At 70.5% G+C, this 15,071-nt stretch overlaps 2 protein-coding genes across 2 annotated transcripts; one reads left to right on the forward strand and one right to left on the reverse strand.

The window, feature by feature from the left end:
- Positions 1-680: 680 nt before the first annotated feature.
- H696_00720 (hypothetical protein) lies at positions 681-3,378 on the forward strand. The gene is made up of 5 exons (XM_009494603.1): positions 681-797; positions 899-966; positions 1,124-1,428; positions 1,786-2,689; positions 2,928-3,378. The coding sequence occupies exons 1-5, from the start codon at positions 790-792 to the stop codon at positions 2,948-2,950; spliced, it is 1,308 nt and encodes a 435-aa protein (XP_009492878.1). The 5' UTR covers positions 681-789; the 3' UTR covers positions 2,951-3,378.
- Positions 3,379-3,910: 532 nt separating this feature from the next.
- On the reverse strand, positions 3,911-14,209 carry H696_00721 (hypothetical protein; the record flags this gene model as incomplete). The annotated part of the gene is made up of 10 exons (XM_009494604.1): positions 3,911-5,472; positions 5,775-6,603; positions 6,902-8,151; positions 8,376-8,658; positions 8,816-8,896; positions 9,198-10,735; positions 11,009-11,492; positions 11,731-11,918; positions 12,127-13,348; positions 13,421-14,209. 10 exons carry the CDS (start codon positions 14,207-14,209, stop codon positions 3,911-3,913), a joined length of 8,226 nt encoding a protein of 2,741 aa, XP_009492879.1.
- Between the last annotated feature and the right edge of the window lie 862 nt (positions 14,210-15,071).

A 15,071-nucleotide genomic window follows, 5' to 3' on the forward strand; every position in this document is an offset into this window, starting at 1 on the left:
GGGGGCGGAAAACCATCCACCCCGTTCGGGGGCCAGGGCCGACGAAGGGCCGGCCGGGCGGAACGGGGTTAGTCAACCGAAATTGCCGCTCCAGACGCCAAGACTCCAAGCGCGTTAACTCCAGCAGACCGATGATACAACCCGGGGGGCGGGACGGGGCGGGGCGGGGCGGGGGACGAAGGAGGGCGGATCGGCTGTATGAGCCCGCGAAATTGGCTTCCAGCTGCCTAACTTACCAGAGAATGTGCCCGATCTGGGTGTGGGCCCCCTGCGGGGCGGTTGTGGGCCATCAGCGGCGCCTCTTTTGGGGGCAAGCAACTCTCCAAGGCGGCCCCGAGGGGGGTGCCTGGGGGGGGGGAAGGGAGCAAGGGCATGTGCATTTACAACATATGCCACTAGAAAATACATATTTTATCCCAGGCCAAACATGGTGACAACTGTTGCCTTGTCAGTTCTTGGTGTCTGGGGTGTGGGGGGCGGCCGGCGACCTCGATCCGGCCCCTGAGAGGCTGGGCGCGGCGCGGCCCGGCGCGGGGCAAACACGGCTCTTTGGTGGGTGGGGGCGCGGAGCGACGGTCCGAAACGCGGACCCCATTTGACGATCCGACCTGGCTGCCGCCCGGTCGCGGCGACATCCATTCAGGCTCCTCTCCCCGATTTGCCCCTCATCCATTTTCCCCCTTTCCCCTGCTTCCCCCCCCCCCGCCTCCCCTTCTCTCCTTCTCCCTCTCCCCCACTTCCCTCCTCCATCCGTCCGCGTCTCGCCACTCCTTGCCTCACCTCGCCGCCATGAGCTGGTCCGTTTCCCCTCCGGCTGTCTGTCGGGTTTTCTTCCCCCTCCCATGTCACCACTTCGGTTGCTGACCCGCTCCACACACGCACACACACACACACACAGGAAGGGATTCACCAAGGCCGTCAACCGTCTCCCGCAGCGCGTTCTGCAGAAGGCCGGCTACGCTGAGGGTGCGCACTTGCCCATCTTCCTGCCCTGCTTCCGTCTCTCCGCCTCTGTCAGACACATGTTCCCCACTCCTGTGCAACCACTCCCTCTACTGACCTCTCCCTACCACTCCTGTCGTTGACCCCCCTCCCCCCTTTCCGCACACACACACACACATAGAGACCCACGATCCTGACTTCGAGCAGATCGAAATCCTGTTCAAGGACTTCGAGTCGGCCGCCAAGAAGCTCCAGGAGGACACGAAGGCCTTCCAGAGGGCCGTTCAGGGCCTGCTTAACCACCAGGCCGCCATCGGCACCTCCTTCGAGCAGGTCTTTGCGCCGGTCTCCTCGCGCGTTGGTGCGGCGGCTGCCAGCTCGGCCGAGCAGTCTCCCCAGCTGGCCTCCACCTCGGTGAATGCCCAGTCCATCGCCTCCTATGTGGGCGTGTCGAAGGATTGGAATGAGCGCCAGCTCCAGATCATGGTACGCTCCGGTGCTTCTACCACGCCCACTTGTGGTCGGGTTTTTTCCCCACCCAACTGCACCTCCCCCTCCGTCTATCAGGCCGCCTCAAAGTCCTTGCTCTCATCCCTCTGCTCCTCTCTCTCTGTCTCTTTCTCTCTCTCTCTCTGTCTCTTTCTCTCTCTCTCTCTCTCTCTGTCTCTCTCTCTCTCTCTCTCTCTCTCTGTCTCTCTCTCTCTGTCTCTCTCTCTCTGTCTCTCTCTCTCTCTGTCTCTCTCCCTCTCCATCGTCTGACTCACCCCCCCCTCTTCACACACCGCCCTTATCCTCCTTCCAACCCGGGCAACTGCCTGCCCCCCATCATCCGGTCGCCCGCAGCTCGACTCCCTTGAGGCGGTTGTCGTGAAGCCCTGCGAGGAGCTCATGGAGATTGTCAAGGCCGCTCGGTCGACCATCGACAAGCGCAATCGCAAGCATGTAGACTATGACCGGTACTACACGGCCCTCAAGAAGGCCCAGGAGAAGGAGAACTCCAACCCCTCGGACATGCTGCGTGCCGAGCAGAACTACAACGAGGCAAAGGCCCAGTATGACTACTACAATGAGCTGTGCAAGAATGAGGTGCCGCTGCTGTATGACATGCGTGTGGCCTTCATGGATCCGGTCATCGAGATGCTTGTGCGCTTCCAGTTCGGCTTCTTCAACGACATCACCAACCTCATGTACCCGATGAGCAATGAGTTGGATCTCGGCGACCCGGCTCTGGAGGACACCTACAAGGACAGCATGGCCCCGGTCCTCGAGAGCATGGTCGACATTCGGATCTTCAATGCCCGCATCATCGATCCGTCTCTGCCGGTGGCTGTCCCGCTGCCGGGCACGCCGGGCGGCCCGCCGGGCCCGACCGGTGGGGCCGGATCGCCGCCCGGATCGCCGACCGGCGCGTCCTCCAAGGCCGATTCCTTCGGTCCGCCGCCGACCGGCGGGGCCTCGGGCTTTGGTGCCCCGCCGGCCGCCGGGGCCGCGGGGTTCAGCGCGCCGCCGGCGGCTCGCTCAAGTCCCGCCATCCCGTCTTCCATCCCGCCGTCGCTGCCGCGCTCCCCGACTGCCCGGGCTTCGGATGTCATCTGCTATGCGCATGCCGCTTACGACTATCAGTCTGACACCCCGGGGGATTTGTCCTTCACCTCGGGCCAGCGCATTGCCATCATCAAGCGGACACCCTCCCAGGAGGACTGGTGGACCGGTCGCCTGGACAACGGCCAGTCTGGCATTTTCCCTGGTGCGTTTCGGTTTGCCCTCTGCTCCTTGCCTTTTGTCATTGCTCCTGTATGCGCTCCTGCCGTTGGGCTATGGTGGCCGCCTCTTCCCTCCCCCGCCGGAAGAGTGCCCTTTCTGTTTCGCCTTGCTCCCCTCGCCCCCCTCCCCCCTTTTTTGCTAATGTTTCCTCATGGTTGCATTTCTTCCCCACCCTTCGATGTTGTCTGCCTCGCGTGGGGCCATGTCTGCGCATTTTCCAGCCAACTATGTGGTGCTCGAGTAAGTGCATTTTCCTGCGGCGGCGCTGTGTGCATCGGCGTGTGAATGCCGCGGCCATGTTGCTATGTGCATCTTCTCCTTCACGGCGCGCGACAAAAAGAGCGACAGCGGGCGAGGGGGGCATCGTCAGCAGCAGCAGCAGCAAGCGGAGCCCCCTCCCATCTTTCATCTCGCGCGCGCATGACCCCATACTGCATACGCACACACACTTGCACCTCCCCCCTGCCCCCGATATCCATGCGTCACGCCCGTATGCATGGACACATCTCTCTTTTTTTTTCACCGGGAAGCGTGCAGGTGGTGGGACACAGGGGGCCGACAGGCGCTGCCCCCTCGTCTCCCTCTCTGCTCCTCTCCCTCTCTATCCTCCAGAAGACGGCCCTCCACACACGGCCCAGGCAAAAATAAACCACGTCCACGTGTATGTTAGACATTCCTTTTTTTTTCGCCCCTCGGCTGCCCAGGCTAGCGTCCTTTCTTCATGCACACGGGCGGGGACGCACACCCGCCTTTGCATGTGGGCATGCACGAGCAAACGGGAGAAAAGGCATTGTGCCTGTCCCCCACTGCTTGCTCATGTCTTTCTCGCGGCCGCCTTCCCCTCTGGCAGGAGTCCTGCCATGGTTCGGGCCTCTGTCCCTCCGGTCTCCCCTCCTCCTCCCCTCCCGCGAGGGCGCACATGCTCCACCGGCTCACGATGATGTCTATTTTCTCGGAGGCCACGTCCCGGACGTCTCAGCCTAATGCCGACGGAGGATGTCGTGGGTGCACAGGGGGGCGGGGGGGGACGAAAGCCAGATGCCCGGCGGTTGTCCCCCTCGGTCGTTCGGCTGCCGCTTGGACTCCTCGGGTGTGTGTTCTGCGGTTGTTCCGACTTTGCATGCTTCCTCGGAAAGGCACCGGGCCGCTGGATGGTGGCCGTGGGAGGGGGAAAAACAGAAAGGCCGACTGCCTGGCAAGTGTGTCAGGATCCTGCAGCCGGAGCAGCGTGGCAGCCGCCGCAGCAGGCCGCCTGCGACTGGGCGAGGACCATGTGCCTCAGAGCTCGATGGTCGGTCAGCACAGCAGTCCCGGCGGTGTGTGGCGGAGGCCGGAGGCCGCTGGCATCGGGCCCGGCGTCGTCACGGCCGAGGCCCAGCGATGTGCATGCCAGGTCCACCAGCCGGGCTCGCGTGGCCAACAGGCAACTCACCGGTCGAGCGGGCCAGCAAAAGAGTGCCTCCCAGGCAGGGCCACCGCCATCATCGCCGGTGCCACGACGGCGCATGCCGCCCCCGGGGGCCGCCGCTTGGTGCTGTTGTTTGTGAGCGGCGGCCGCTTCGGCCGAGGCCGCCGGTCCGAAGGTCCCGCCAATGGCCGGTGCCAAGGCCACGACGGCCGATGCCAGGGACTCTTGGCAGGCGTGGTGCAGGACCAGCAGCAGGCGCACCAGGGCCAGCGCTCGGCCCGGCTGGCCCCGAGCCAGAGCCACGCTCAGTTGGCCATCTGCCAGCAGGGCCAGCACAAAGGCCAGCCCTCCGGGGGAGGTGTCCTCCATGGCCGCCCAGGCTTTGCGCTGTGTCAGGGCATTCAACTTGTGCTCGAGGATGGGGATCGCCGCGTCGGCGGCCGGGCCGGGGGGTTTGGGCGGGCCTCCCGCCGGGGCCGGAGGCCACCGCCGTGCCGAGGCCCACATCTCCAGCAGCTGCGTGGCCTCCTCGACATTAGGGGCCTCGCCCGAGGCCAGGAGGCCGGCCAACTGCCGGGCAGCAAGGCCCTCCGGCTCGATGGCGTCAAGCGTCTCGTGCAGCCAGCCCGGCGTCGGGGTTTGGCCGGCCACGCCGGCGGCCCCTGTGCCCCAGCCGGCGGGGGCGACTTCATCCAGGCACATGGAGATGGGGATGGGCTGGATGCCGCGGATGCGCGCCGAGCTGATTTGACTGGCTGGAGCCCCGGCCGCATGCCAGCGCTCGTCCAGGTCGTCGTGCGAGAAGTCGAAGTACCTCGAGGATGGTGATGCCCGGGGCGTGCCTCCTCCGGCCGGCCGGCGGGGGGCATCATCCCCGCTGGGCAAGTGGCCCGGGTCCAAGGCGCCGGCCGCCATGGGGAGCTCGATGTCGGAGCTGCTGGAGGGCAATGCGCCGAGGTTGGGGGAGAATTGCTCCTCGGCGGCCAGGGTGCGCGCCGGCCCGGGGCCACGCTGCTGGCCATGCCCCACGGTCGATGGGCAGACATCCAGCCGAATGGCCCCAAGTAGCTGGCACCCTGCCGGCAATTGGGCCGCCAGCGCCTCGAGAGTGGTCGGGGCGGTGGCGGGATCCGGGCCGGCCCCCGTGTCGGATGGGTCCCCGCCGCGCGGAGACATGTGCCCAGCGCGTGAGTTCCCCCGGGCCTGGCCATTCATGCTGCCCGGGCGACCGCTTGCGCCCCCGCGCAAGTGCGTCAGGGACAGGTACAGTGAAATCGACCGATGCGACAGGGACTGATAGGCCGAGGGTTGGGGCAGGCGAACTGGGCGGTTGCCATTGAAGGCACGGGGGACCCCGGCTACGCGCGCGTGCGCGCGTGGCATCAGTTGAATGGCACCAGTGGGAGAGGGTGTCAGTGGAAGTGTGGGCTTGATCCCGAGCATGTGTGTTTGTGTGTGTGTGTGTGTGTGGTGGGGTATGTCGATGGAGCACGCTTGCACATGCGCGCATGCCTCGCGGCCCCGGCCCGCCTCCCCTCTGAAATGGTTTCCCCGAGTGGATGACCATCAAATGCCGCCCCCATGAGACCAGGCATCTCCCTTCTCTAGCCCCCTCCCCCCCCCCCACCCCCCCCGGCCCTAGCGGCCAGGCTCCTCGCACCGTCAGACTTCCCGGAGAAGAGAGCCTCGGTCGGGGTGTTCCAGCACCCGACCCGCAGTGGCCGGGCCAAGGGTGCGGCCATGCGCAAATGCAAGTCCGTCAGCTGGCGGAGGATCCGCCGCGAGGAGGACTCCACCTCCACGCGGATGCGCCAGTGGGCCAGCTCATAGGGGAGGGCCCCCACCGGCCGGAGCCCCAGCAGGGGGGCGGGCCCTGGGGGGGAGCTGGCCGGCGTTGGCGGCCCCAGGACTTTGAGGATGCACGGCTGGGCCGGCGAGCAGGTGAAGAGGAGCAGGCCACTGGCGGCATCGCTGACGGACATTCGAATCCCCGGGAGCAGGTCGATCGCCGGGGGGGCACGCCCTTCGGCCGCACCGCCCTTGGGCCCGTGCGCCGTGGAGGTGCCAGGGACATCGGCCGTCGCTTGGATGGCCTCATACAGCAGCCCGCCAAGGCCCGGCAGGGAGATCTCCCGCCAGGGCTCGAGAGCCGGCGACCGGCAGGGATCCAGCAAGTAGGTCAGCGTCAGTCGCCAGATGTTGCCACCCGACGTTTGGAGCCTCCCTCCATGTGGCTGTTGCTGTTGCTGGTGGTGGTGGTGGTGGTGCTGCTGCTGCTGCTGTGGCGGTAGGGGGGCCATGTCGGGCGTGGACATGCCGCGTGGCGAGATATCATGCCGCGCGGTGGCCGGCAGCGCGGGCGAGTGTCCGGCCGTGCCGCCCGGCAGTGTGTCCAGGCCGGCTGGCAGGCGCGCCAGTTCCCATTCTGCCGGGTGACAAATCCAGGCCGCATGGTGGAGGCTTGCTCGAGGCAGGATGGCGTCCGCGCACTGGCACATTGCCAAGCGGGAAGAACGTGGCCAAGGGGCCGGGGGAGCATGTCAGCATGGGTGCTCGGGCGCCGGGGGGAAAAGCGGTGTCCACTCTCAGGCCGCCCGGGGGGGCGGGGGGGTGCCGCCGGTGGGAGAGCAAAAGTGGGCACCCCCATGCGATGGCGGGGCCCATGGCGAGAGGCCCAAGGGCGGGAGGAGCGAAGGGAAATGGCGAGCATGAGGGGAAGAGGAAGGCCCCCCCCCCCCTCCCCCCTCCCCCCCCGCCCCCCCCCGAAGCAAGTGACCGAAAACGCACGCCAATCCCCCGGATGCGCAGGTGCCGGAAGCCCTGAGCCGGCAGCCGGCCGGCCGTCAGGCTGAATGCTGCCGACCCCATGTGGTGCCCATGGGTCGGTTGGTCCCACTCGGGGTGGGCTCCGCCGAAGCGGACCACCAATTCGATGTCCACCCCGGCTGTGATCAGGTAGCACGGGGGCAGGAGGCTGAGCCGGCCATGGGCGGGCGCCGGGCCGCCCTCCTCGTCCTGTGTGGCGGCTGGCGGCTGCGGCTGGTGCGGCTGCGAAGAGGAAGAGGCATCGGCGTCCGGGCCGCTCATGCCATTCATCGAGTGCTGCGTGGCGCGGGCAATGCATAGCTCCCACACGGAGCCGGCGGTCACGCGCATCGGAGCCACGTAGCGTAGCGGGGCCTCCGGGGCGACGGCCGGGCCGGTGGCGGCCAGCGGCGGCGACGTCGGCAAGTCGTCCAGACACACCAGGTGCCGGTGCAGCTGCGAGACCGTGTGGTCCGAGTCGTCGGCACAGCCGCCGGCCACGAGGAGGGTTGCTCGCTGCTGGCCGGCGCCCGAGCGGCCGGTGCCTGGGCCCCGGCCGCCGGCCGGGAGGAAGGCCTCCACCGGGGCCGTGGCCAGGGAGCTGGCACTGGGCAGCCGGCGGCCGCGAGCCATAAAGGGGATCCGCCCGCCGAGGCTGGCAGCATGGCCGACGGCGGCGGCGGCAGCCCCAGCCTCGCCGGTGGGTGAACCCCTGGCGGCCGGGGCCTCGCTTTGAGATGGATGCGACACGCGGATGTACACATGGGCCACGGACACCCCGGCCGGCACTTGGAGGAATGTGCGCCAGGGCTTACGCGAGGTAACGCGTCGGGTGCCCAGACAGAAGCCATCACGCAGGATTTGCCCCTGGTCCGGCATGGCGGCGGCGGCGGCGGCGGCGGCTGCGGCGGCGGCGGCGGCGGCGGCTGCGGCAGATGCCGTGGCAGATGGCTGCCCCTGGCCGGCGGCCGGTGTCATGCTCGGCCCCCCGGCGGGCAGGGCGCCACCGGGTGGGCCAATGCCCTCCGGCGACACCGGGGCCGTGGCCTGGCCGCCAGCGGGTGAGGTGGCGGAGGCGGCGGCCGCCGCGGCCAGAGCGGCCGGCGGCGGCGGCAGCAGCGAGCGCGACCGGGCAATGCAAATCAGGAGCCGGCAAAGGGGCCCGTGCTGGATGCCCGGCCCTGGCCGCGTGCCCGGCAAAACCAGCACCTCGGCCGAGTGGAGGCCCGGTGCTGGTGTGTGTGTGTGTGTGTGCGTGCGAAGGGGCATCCCCGGAGGTGAGCAACAGTGCGAAGCCACATCGAGGGCTGGGGAAGGGCGCGCGTAGGGATGCGACCCGGGCGCTTGCAGGTGTGCTCTTCCTCCGCCGCCTTCCGACCGGCCTTCTGCTCGGGGCCAGACAGCCGGGGATGCAAAAAAAAAAAACCCCGAAAAAACCGCCGCCGGGTAGACGCACCGAGGGGACTGGCATCGACAACAATGTCAAACACGGCGTCCGTGGCTCCGGTCCCCGGGCCGGGGAGACGGATGCGCTCCGGCACGACCACCCATGCGGCCGACGATTGCGCCGCCAAGAAGGGCTCCTGCGGCTCGGCATGCCCGGCAAGGTCGGCCCCAGCGCCGGCCAGGCGGACGCGATGGCGCACCGGCCCCAGGAGGTCGGCACTGGTCGGCGGCAGGCGCAAAACCAAGGATCGTGCGTGGCGCAGGTCCGGCAGTGTCATGATCGCCTCGCGGGGCTGCGCGCGCGCGCGCGCGCGTGTGTGTGTGTGTGTGTGTCCGTCAGCGGGCCGGCACGCGTCAGGGGAGGGGCGCGGTGGGAGGGGCCCGGCGAAGGCCGTCTCCCTGGGGCTTGGCCCAAAGGGCGGGGGCTTTTGCCGCGACAAAACCACGTACATGCCAGCCCAGCCGGACGAATTGAAGCAGCCATTCGGCCGCCCGGTCGACACGGATCAAGCCGCATCCCTGGGACAGACGCTAGGCGGGGGGAGATATTTCTCGTGTCAGTGACAGATCCTTCGGCCTGGCTGCTGCCACAGGGCGGCCATGCCCACGGGAGGGGGGGGGAGGGGCCGGGGAGGACCGGCGCGAGGGCCACAACGTCTTCCCGCATGTCGGGGCTGCCCCCACCACCGGACGGGTGGCCTCTTCCCCGGCCGGCCCCCTTGCTCCCTGTGCCACCGGCCAGGGCGGGCAGGGCAGCGCCTGGCGAGCAGTGCGGCCGGCGGCACCCCCCCCCCCCCCCGCCCCCCGCCCCCCGTCTTCCGGGCGCACGCACCTCAGCTCCTCGAACCGGCCGGGCGGTGTTTTCCAGAGCCCGGCGCAGGACCGCCGGCAGGACGCGCTCACGCGGGCAGCGCCGCCGCCCGTGCGCATCGCCACAGGTGCCCGGGGCCCGGGGCCGGCCGAACAGGCCATGGGTGTTGGCCGCCTCGCGGCCGGAGCACGCGCACCCGGGCTGCAGGTGGCGATCGGGCCCGGCGCCCGCGCCGCGGCCGGCCGACAGCTCGGGCGTCCCGCGCACGAAGCTGATCAGGCAGGCGGCCGCCCCGGCCACCAGCGGCGCGGCGATCGAGGTGCCGCTCTTCAGCAAGAAGCCGCCGGTGGTGCCGAGCGGGTCGCGCAGCAGCAGGCCCGCATTGGAGGCCCCGGGCCCAAGGAGCCCATAGCGCCCGGCCCCGACCAGGGCCATGCCCGGGGCCACCACGCCCGGGCCTTGGGCAAACTGCGGGCCGGCCGCCGGGCCGGTGGCCGTGAAGGGAAAGACCGCCCCGGGGGCCAGGCCATCGCGGCACTGCTGGGCAAAGTCCTCCTCCCAGCCCGGGCTCCCGGGCACGGTGGCCTGGCTGAGGTGCGCGCGCTCGAGCTCCAGCAGCCGGGCCATCGGGTCGTCCGGGTCCATGTCCGGCTCCGGGCCCGGCGAGGCGGCCAGCTTCGGGTAGATGCCCGGCCCGGGCCCGGGGCCGGCCGGCCGCGAGCACATGTTCAGCTCCGAGGTGACGGCCTCATGGGTGAGGGCTTGCATTTGGCTGCTGAGGTAGGCGCCCACCGGGAGGACGGTGGCCGCGCCGTAGGCCCCGCCCGGGGCCCCGCAGGACCCCATCAGCGGCCCGCGATTGCCGGCGCTGCACACCACCAGCACCCCGGCCCGGCGGGCCTCGGCAAAGGCGGCATACAGCCCGGCGGCCGGGGTGCCGGCGGCCGGGCCGGCCCCGGTCGCCCCGCAGTCCGGGCCCCACCGGACCTCCTCGCCGTAGGACATGTTGATGATGTCGGCGCCGAGGGCCACCGCCAGGCGGACGGCGCGTGCCACGGCGCGCGAGCATTCCACCCCGTCCACCCAGACGCCGCTGCTGGCCGGCGGCTCATCCTGCAGGCCGGTGTACGGGGCCGCCGGGCCGGGGGAAATCCGCAGGGACAGGAGCTGGGCCGCCGGGGCGGCGCCCCCGCGCGCCGGCGCATCCGGATGATGCCCGGCCAGCAGGGCGGCCACATTGGTGCCATGCTCGCTGGACGCCGTCACCAGGCACACGGTGTCCGGCAGGTCCGACGCCAGGGCCCCGGCGGCGGTGTCCCCCCCCGGCCGGGCGGTGGGGCTGCTCGGGTGGGTGGCCATGGCCAGCAGGGCCGCCGGCCGCAGCGGCGACCGCGGATCCTCCGCCAGCCCCGGGGTCATGGGCGAGAGGGCCGCCTCGGCCCCCGGGGCCAGGCCATTCGGCTGGCTGGTGAAGTCGCCGAAGTCCACGGTGAAGTTGATGGCGCGGCCGATGTCCCCCGAGCCGGCCGGGGCCAGCTGGGAAAAGCCATGCTCGTGGCCTGGCAAATGGCCGATGGTTAGTGTCGAGGCGGCGTGTGGCTTACGGGGTTGTTTTTCTTTTTCTTTTTTTTCCACTTTCCCCGCCCTGTGACAAGGCGGTCCCCTGACCGACCGGCAGACCCCGGCGAGGAGACCCCACAACCAGCCCGGCTGGCCCTTCCCCCCTCGGCGTGTCCCCTGCGCTCGGTCGCCACCCTGCCCGCCCTGCCCGGTGGGGGGCGCCATCCGTCGGCGCGGGCAGCGGCCCGCCCGGGCATGCCGCCTTCACGTACGGAAGCTGGCCAGCGGCATGCGCTGGAGCAGGCTGCCGGTGCATGTGGTGTCGACCACGGCACGCAGGAGCCCCGTGCGCGAGCACCGGAACACCACAACATCCATGATCGGGCCCGGGTCGGCGGGGGCCGTGGCTTCGACCAGCTGCTCCAGCGCATCCAGCTGGGTCAGGAGCTCGGCGGCGGTGGGTGTCCCGGGCGGCGGCACGGCGGCGGCCGCGGCGGCGGGGGCGGCGGCACCGCCGCCCCCGCCGGCCCCGGGGCCCAGCACCGGCGGGTCCAGGAGCCCGGCCCGGCGGGCGCTTTCCGAGGCGCCGCGATTGGCGAACAGGTGGTGCAGCTCCACGAGCTGCCGCGCGGCGTCTGCCAACTCCTCGGCATCGATGCGCTGAGTCCGGCCCCGGGCACGGACCTGCGACCGGAGCCGGCAAAGGGCCGACAGCACGGTCGAAGCGAATTGCGTCCGGCGCCGGGCGCGGTCCTCCTTGGGCCGGTGAATGGGATGCCGGTCAGTGGAAATGCCTTTGCCATGGAAAGGGCGGCAGACAGGGGGGGAGGGGCCGAGGAGAAGGGCAGGGGTCCTGGCGGTCTCCGAGTGGGCTCTGGCCACTGGCTGCGGCTGCTTTGCGCGCGCGCGCGCGCGCGGGGAGAGGGGAGGAGGGCGGCAAGCCCGGCACGCCGGGGGGGGGGGGGGGACCCCCTTCCGAGGGATGGCCACGTACTTTGTCCTTGCGCACGGCCCAGCGGGGGAAGAGGGTCCATGCGCGGACCACTCCCAGGGCCACCGGGCTGCCCCGGGCCAGGCCCCAGCTGCTGGGCAGGCGAATCTGGCGGCCCGTCAGGCCTACGGTGACCAGGATCCCGGGCTCGGCCGGGCATGCGTCCAGCTCGACCACCGACGACAGGGGGACTTGGATGGTCGTGCGGGGAGAAGGCCCGGCAGGGGGTGGGGCCGGCGCGCCGGGGGCGAGGAGCGTCAGGGCATGTCGGCGACATGGATGGCACAATGGCGAGCAGGGGCTGCGCGGGGCAGCGGCCCGGGCCCGGCTACGGGGGGGGCGCTTGCCCGCAGGGGGCGCGGGAAATCGGGCCCCGGAGCAGGCCACCGGTCAACGTACCCTCCCCGGTGCGGCTGCAGTCGATGATGTCGATGATCTTCGGTGGACGGGGGTAGGCCGAGTTCCGCGGGACGGCGCAATACTGAAGCCCCGGAGCGCCGGGATCGATGCCGGTGTCGATGACGGCAATGACCGTCCCATCGCCATAGGCCGCCGGGGAGCGGTCCTGCAAGCGGAGCAGCTCCACCTCGGCCCGGGGCAGGAGAGCCGCCTCGTGGAGCAGCGGATGCTCCCCCGGGCAGGCGGCCGGCCGGGGGTAGGCCGGGCCGCCGGGGGTCCCGGAGACCGGGTCATATGGAGCCGGGACCGGGGGCGCCCGGCCGCCGGCCGTCGGCGACAAGATCGACGAGCCGGCGCTCGGGCTGATGGGGGTCGTGGCGGTGGCGGTGGCGGTGGCGGCGGCCGCGCCGGCCGCCCCGCGCTGGCTGACGTCCGCCCAGTTGAGCATATCCCGCAGGGGATCATCGAAGGAGCCGGTGCGGGCGTCCCGCGGCCCGCCGAAGGTCGGGTAGCCGCTGGGTCCCACGGAGACCGTGGCCGCGCCGCGGCGAGCCGCCTCACTGCCGCCACCATCGCCGGCCAGCCGGTGCCCCGGGGCCAGGGATGTGTCCTGGTCGCCGGACAGCAGCCGCGTGCGGAATTCCCGCAGCCGGAGCTGCTGCCCGTCAGCATGGGGCCCCCCGGGCCCGGGGAGGGCGGCCGACGGGGGCGACACCTGGGCCAACAGCAGTTGGTCTGTGCTCCGCGACCCCTTGCGATTCCACTGGCCGAGGCCGGGCCCGGGCCCGGCGCCATTGGCAGGGCCCGGCCGTGGGGCCGGGTGCGCCTGCGGCGCCTCCACCGCCCCGGCCAATGCCATGCCATGCGGCCGGGTGTACGGGCCCGATGGCGGGTAGGGCCCGGCCTCAGGGTGCCCATACGAAGTGGGGTGGCTGCCCGGGTCCCCGGCAGGGCCGGGCTCCAGCTGCAGGGCATCCAACGGCGCGGAGGTCCTGCGTGCGAGGAACTTCTCGCGCAAATTTCGCCCCTCGGCCGGGGCGCTGCCCGGGGCGCCGATGGCCGGGTCGCCGGGGTGCGGGCCGCCGACCAGACGCCGGCCGGATGCGGCCGCCGCGGCGATCTCCTCGTCCAGGGCCACCGGCCGGACGAAGCTCATCTCATTCGGGTCCCGGAGGATGCTGTCGCGCTCGCGGCTGTATGTGCTCTCCGTCAGGGACCGGTACTTCCGGCCCGCATCAGCGCGGGGTTAGTGGCCCTGCCGGGCGACGAGCGATGCCCCACCACCTGGGCGTACCTCGGCGAAATGCACCGGCGGCTGGGGCATCGGGCCATTTGCCGCAGAGCCTGGCCCTGCGGGGTACCCCTGTCCCGGATGCATGGGCATGGCCAAGTGCGGCGGGGCGGCATGCTGCTGTGCGTAGGGGTACGGGTCGCCGCCTGCCGGGGGGAGGTGCCCGGGGGGGGGGTGGTGGTGATAGTGCCCCGTGGCGACTGGATGGTGGAGATTCGGCGGCGCAAATGCCTGGTGGAAGTGCGACTGCTGGGCCGGCTGCTGCGGGAAGGCCCGCTGCTCCTGCCCCATGTGGGGAACCTCTGTCAGGGGGTAATCCTGGGCATAGGGATGTTGCGGATGATACGGGTGCTGGGGCGTGGCCGGCTGCGAGGCCCAGGTCCCTGGCGGCGTCGGGGTCGGCGGCAGTGGCTCCACATCATGCGCCATGGCCATGGCCGCGCCGGGGCCCGCCGGAGCCGGGGATTGCAGCAACACGGGCCCAGACTCCGGGGCCGGGGTGGGTGGCTGTGTGCGGGCGCCTGCCTCGTCGGCCGGCGGCCTGGGCGACCGGTCGGTCGGCCCCGAGGCCGGGGACTCCCGGAAGCGCGGCGTGAGAGACCCGAAGAGCTTCTTCCGGGACTTGGGCGCTGTCTCGGCCCCGGTGGCGGCGGCCCCCACCGGACGCAGCCCCTCATGGGGAGAGCCGACATTCGAGCTGCTTTCGGCCGGCGTGGCGGGCGATTCGCCCCCGGGCCCGGCACCAAGAGCCGGGCTCCGACCCAAGCGGAGCCTATCTCTTAGACGCGACATTCCGATCGGACTGACCGGCGAAAGGCCCTGGCACGACGCAGCGGGGGGAGGGGGCAGGGGGAGGGGGAGAGCAAGCCTTCCGGCCGGGCAAAGGGAGCACCTCCGTCGATGGAGCGACTCGACACGGCTATGCTACGGGCCCGAAGAAGGTGTCTCGCGGGCGAAGGAGCGCGGGTGGGGCGCGTAAGGCGAGAGCGAGAGCGAGAGAGAGAGAGAGAGAGAGAGGGCGAGGAAGAAACTGAAAAACCGTCTGGAGTGTGCCTCTTGATTGGCCGAGATGCTGTGCACGCCGATAATACCGGCTCACCGGCCTTCCCCCGTCGGGAAGACGCGGTAGCCGTGGCATCTCCCCAGAGCACACGGGGCGGAGTGTGAAACACTCTGTGCGTGCCATCACCATATGTCGCGCCCTCCCCCCCCCCCTCGGCCGACCTCTCCGTGGCTCGGTCTCGGCAAGGGGCGATCTGCTTGTGGGTTATGTTTTGCATGGCTAGCCCATTAATTGTGGGCCTGCCTGGCTTCCCGGCCCGTCGGCCGGCGCCCGAGAGAGTGCCCGGCACGGCCAGGCGTGCATGCGCAAGCAACCTCGCCGCTCCCTCCGAGCCATGCAAATTCGCTCGGCGGGCGATTTGCCCCCGGGGGTGGCTCTTCTACCCAGGCTGCGTTACGCTTGTCCCTGGGGGCACAAAACGATCGTTCTCCAAAACCGTGCGTTGGCAGCGTGGCGCTAATTTGAATTCCCGCCCGCCGGCATTTTGGATGAGCCGAGGGCCGCCCCGTGCCCCGGCCCAAGCGCTGTGGATCTTCCCCGGGGTCACCCAACCCCCTGCTTCGGATCCCGCCTTTTCCTTCGGGGGGGGGG

The sequence above is a fragment of the Fonticula alba genome, assembly GCF_000388065.1.
Source record: "Fonticula alba strain ATCC 38817 unplaced genomic scaffold supercont2.1, whole genome shotgun sequence".
Classification (NCBI taxonomy): domain Eukaryota; order Rotosphaerida; family Fonticulaceae; genus Fonticula; species Fonticula alba.

Bases quoted from the DNA above. Each gene is read 5' to 3' on its own strand.
- H696_00720 (XM_009494603.1), top strand. The intron at 967-1,123 runs GTGCGCACTTGC...ACACACACATAG, and splicing joins GAAGGCCGGCTACGCTGAGG to AGACCCACGATCCTGACTTC. The intron at 2,690-2,927 runs GTGCGTTTCGGT...CGCATTTTCCAG, and splicing joins CCAGTCTGGCATTTTCCCTG to CCAACTATGTGGTGCTCGAG.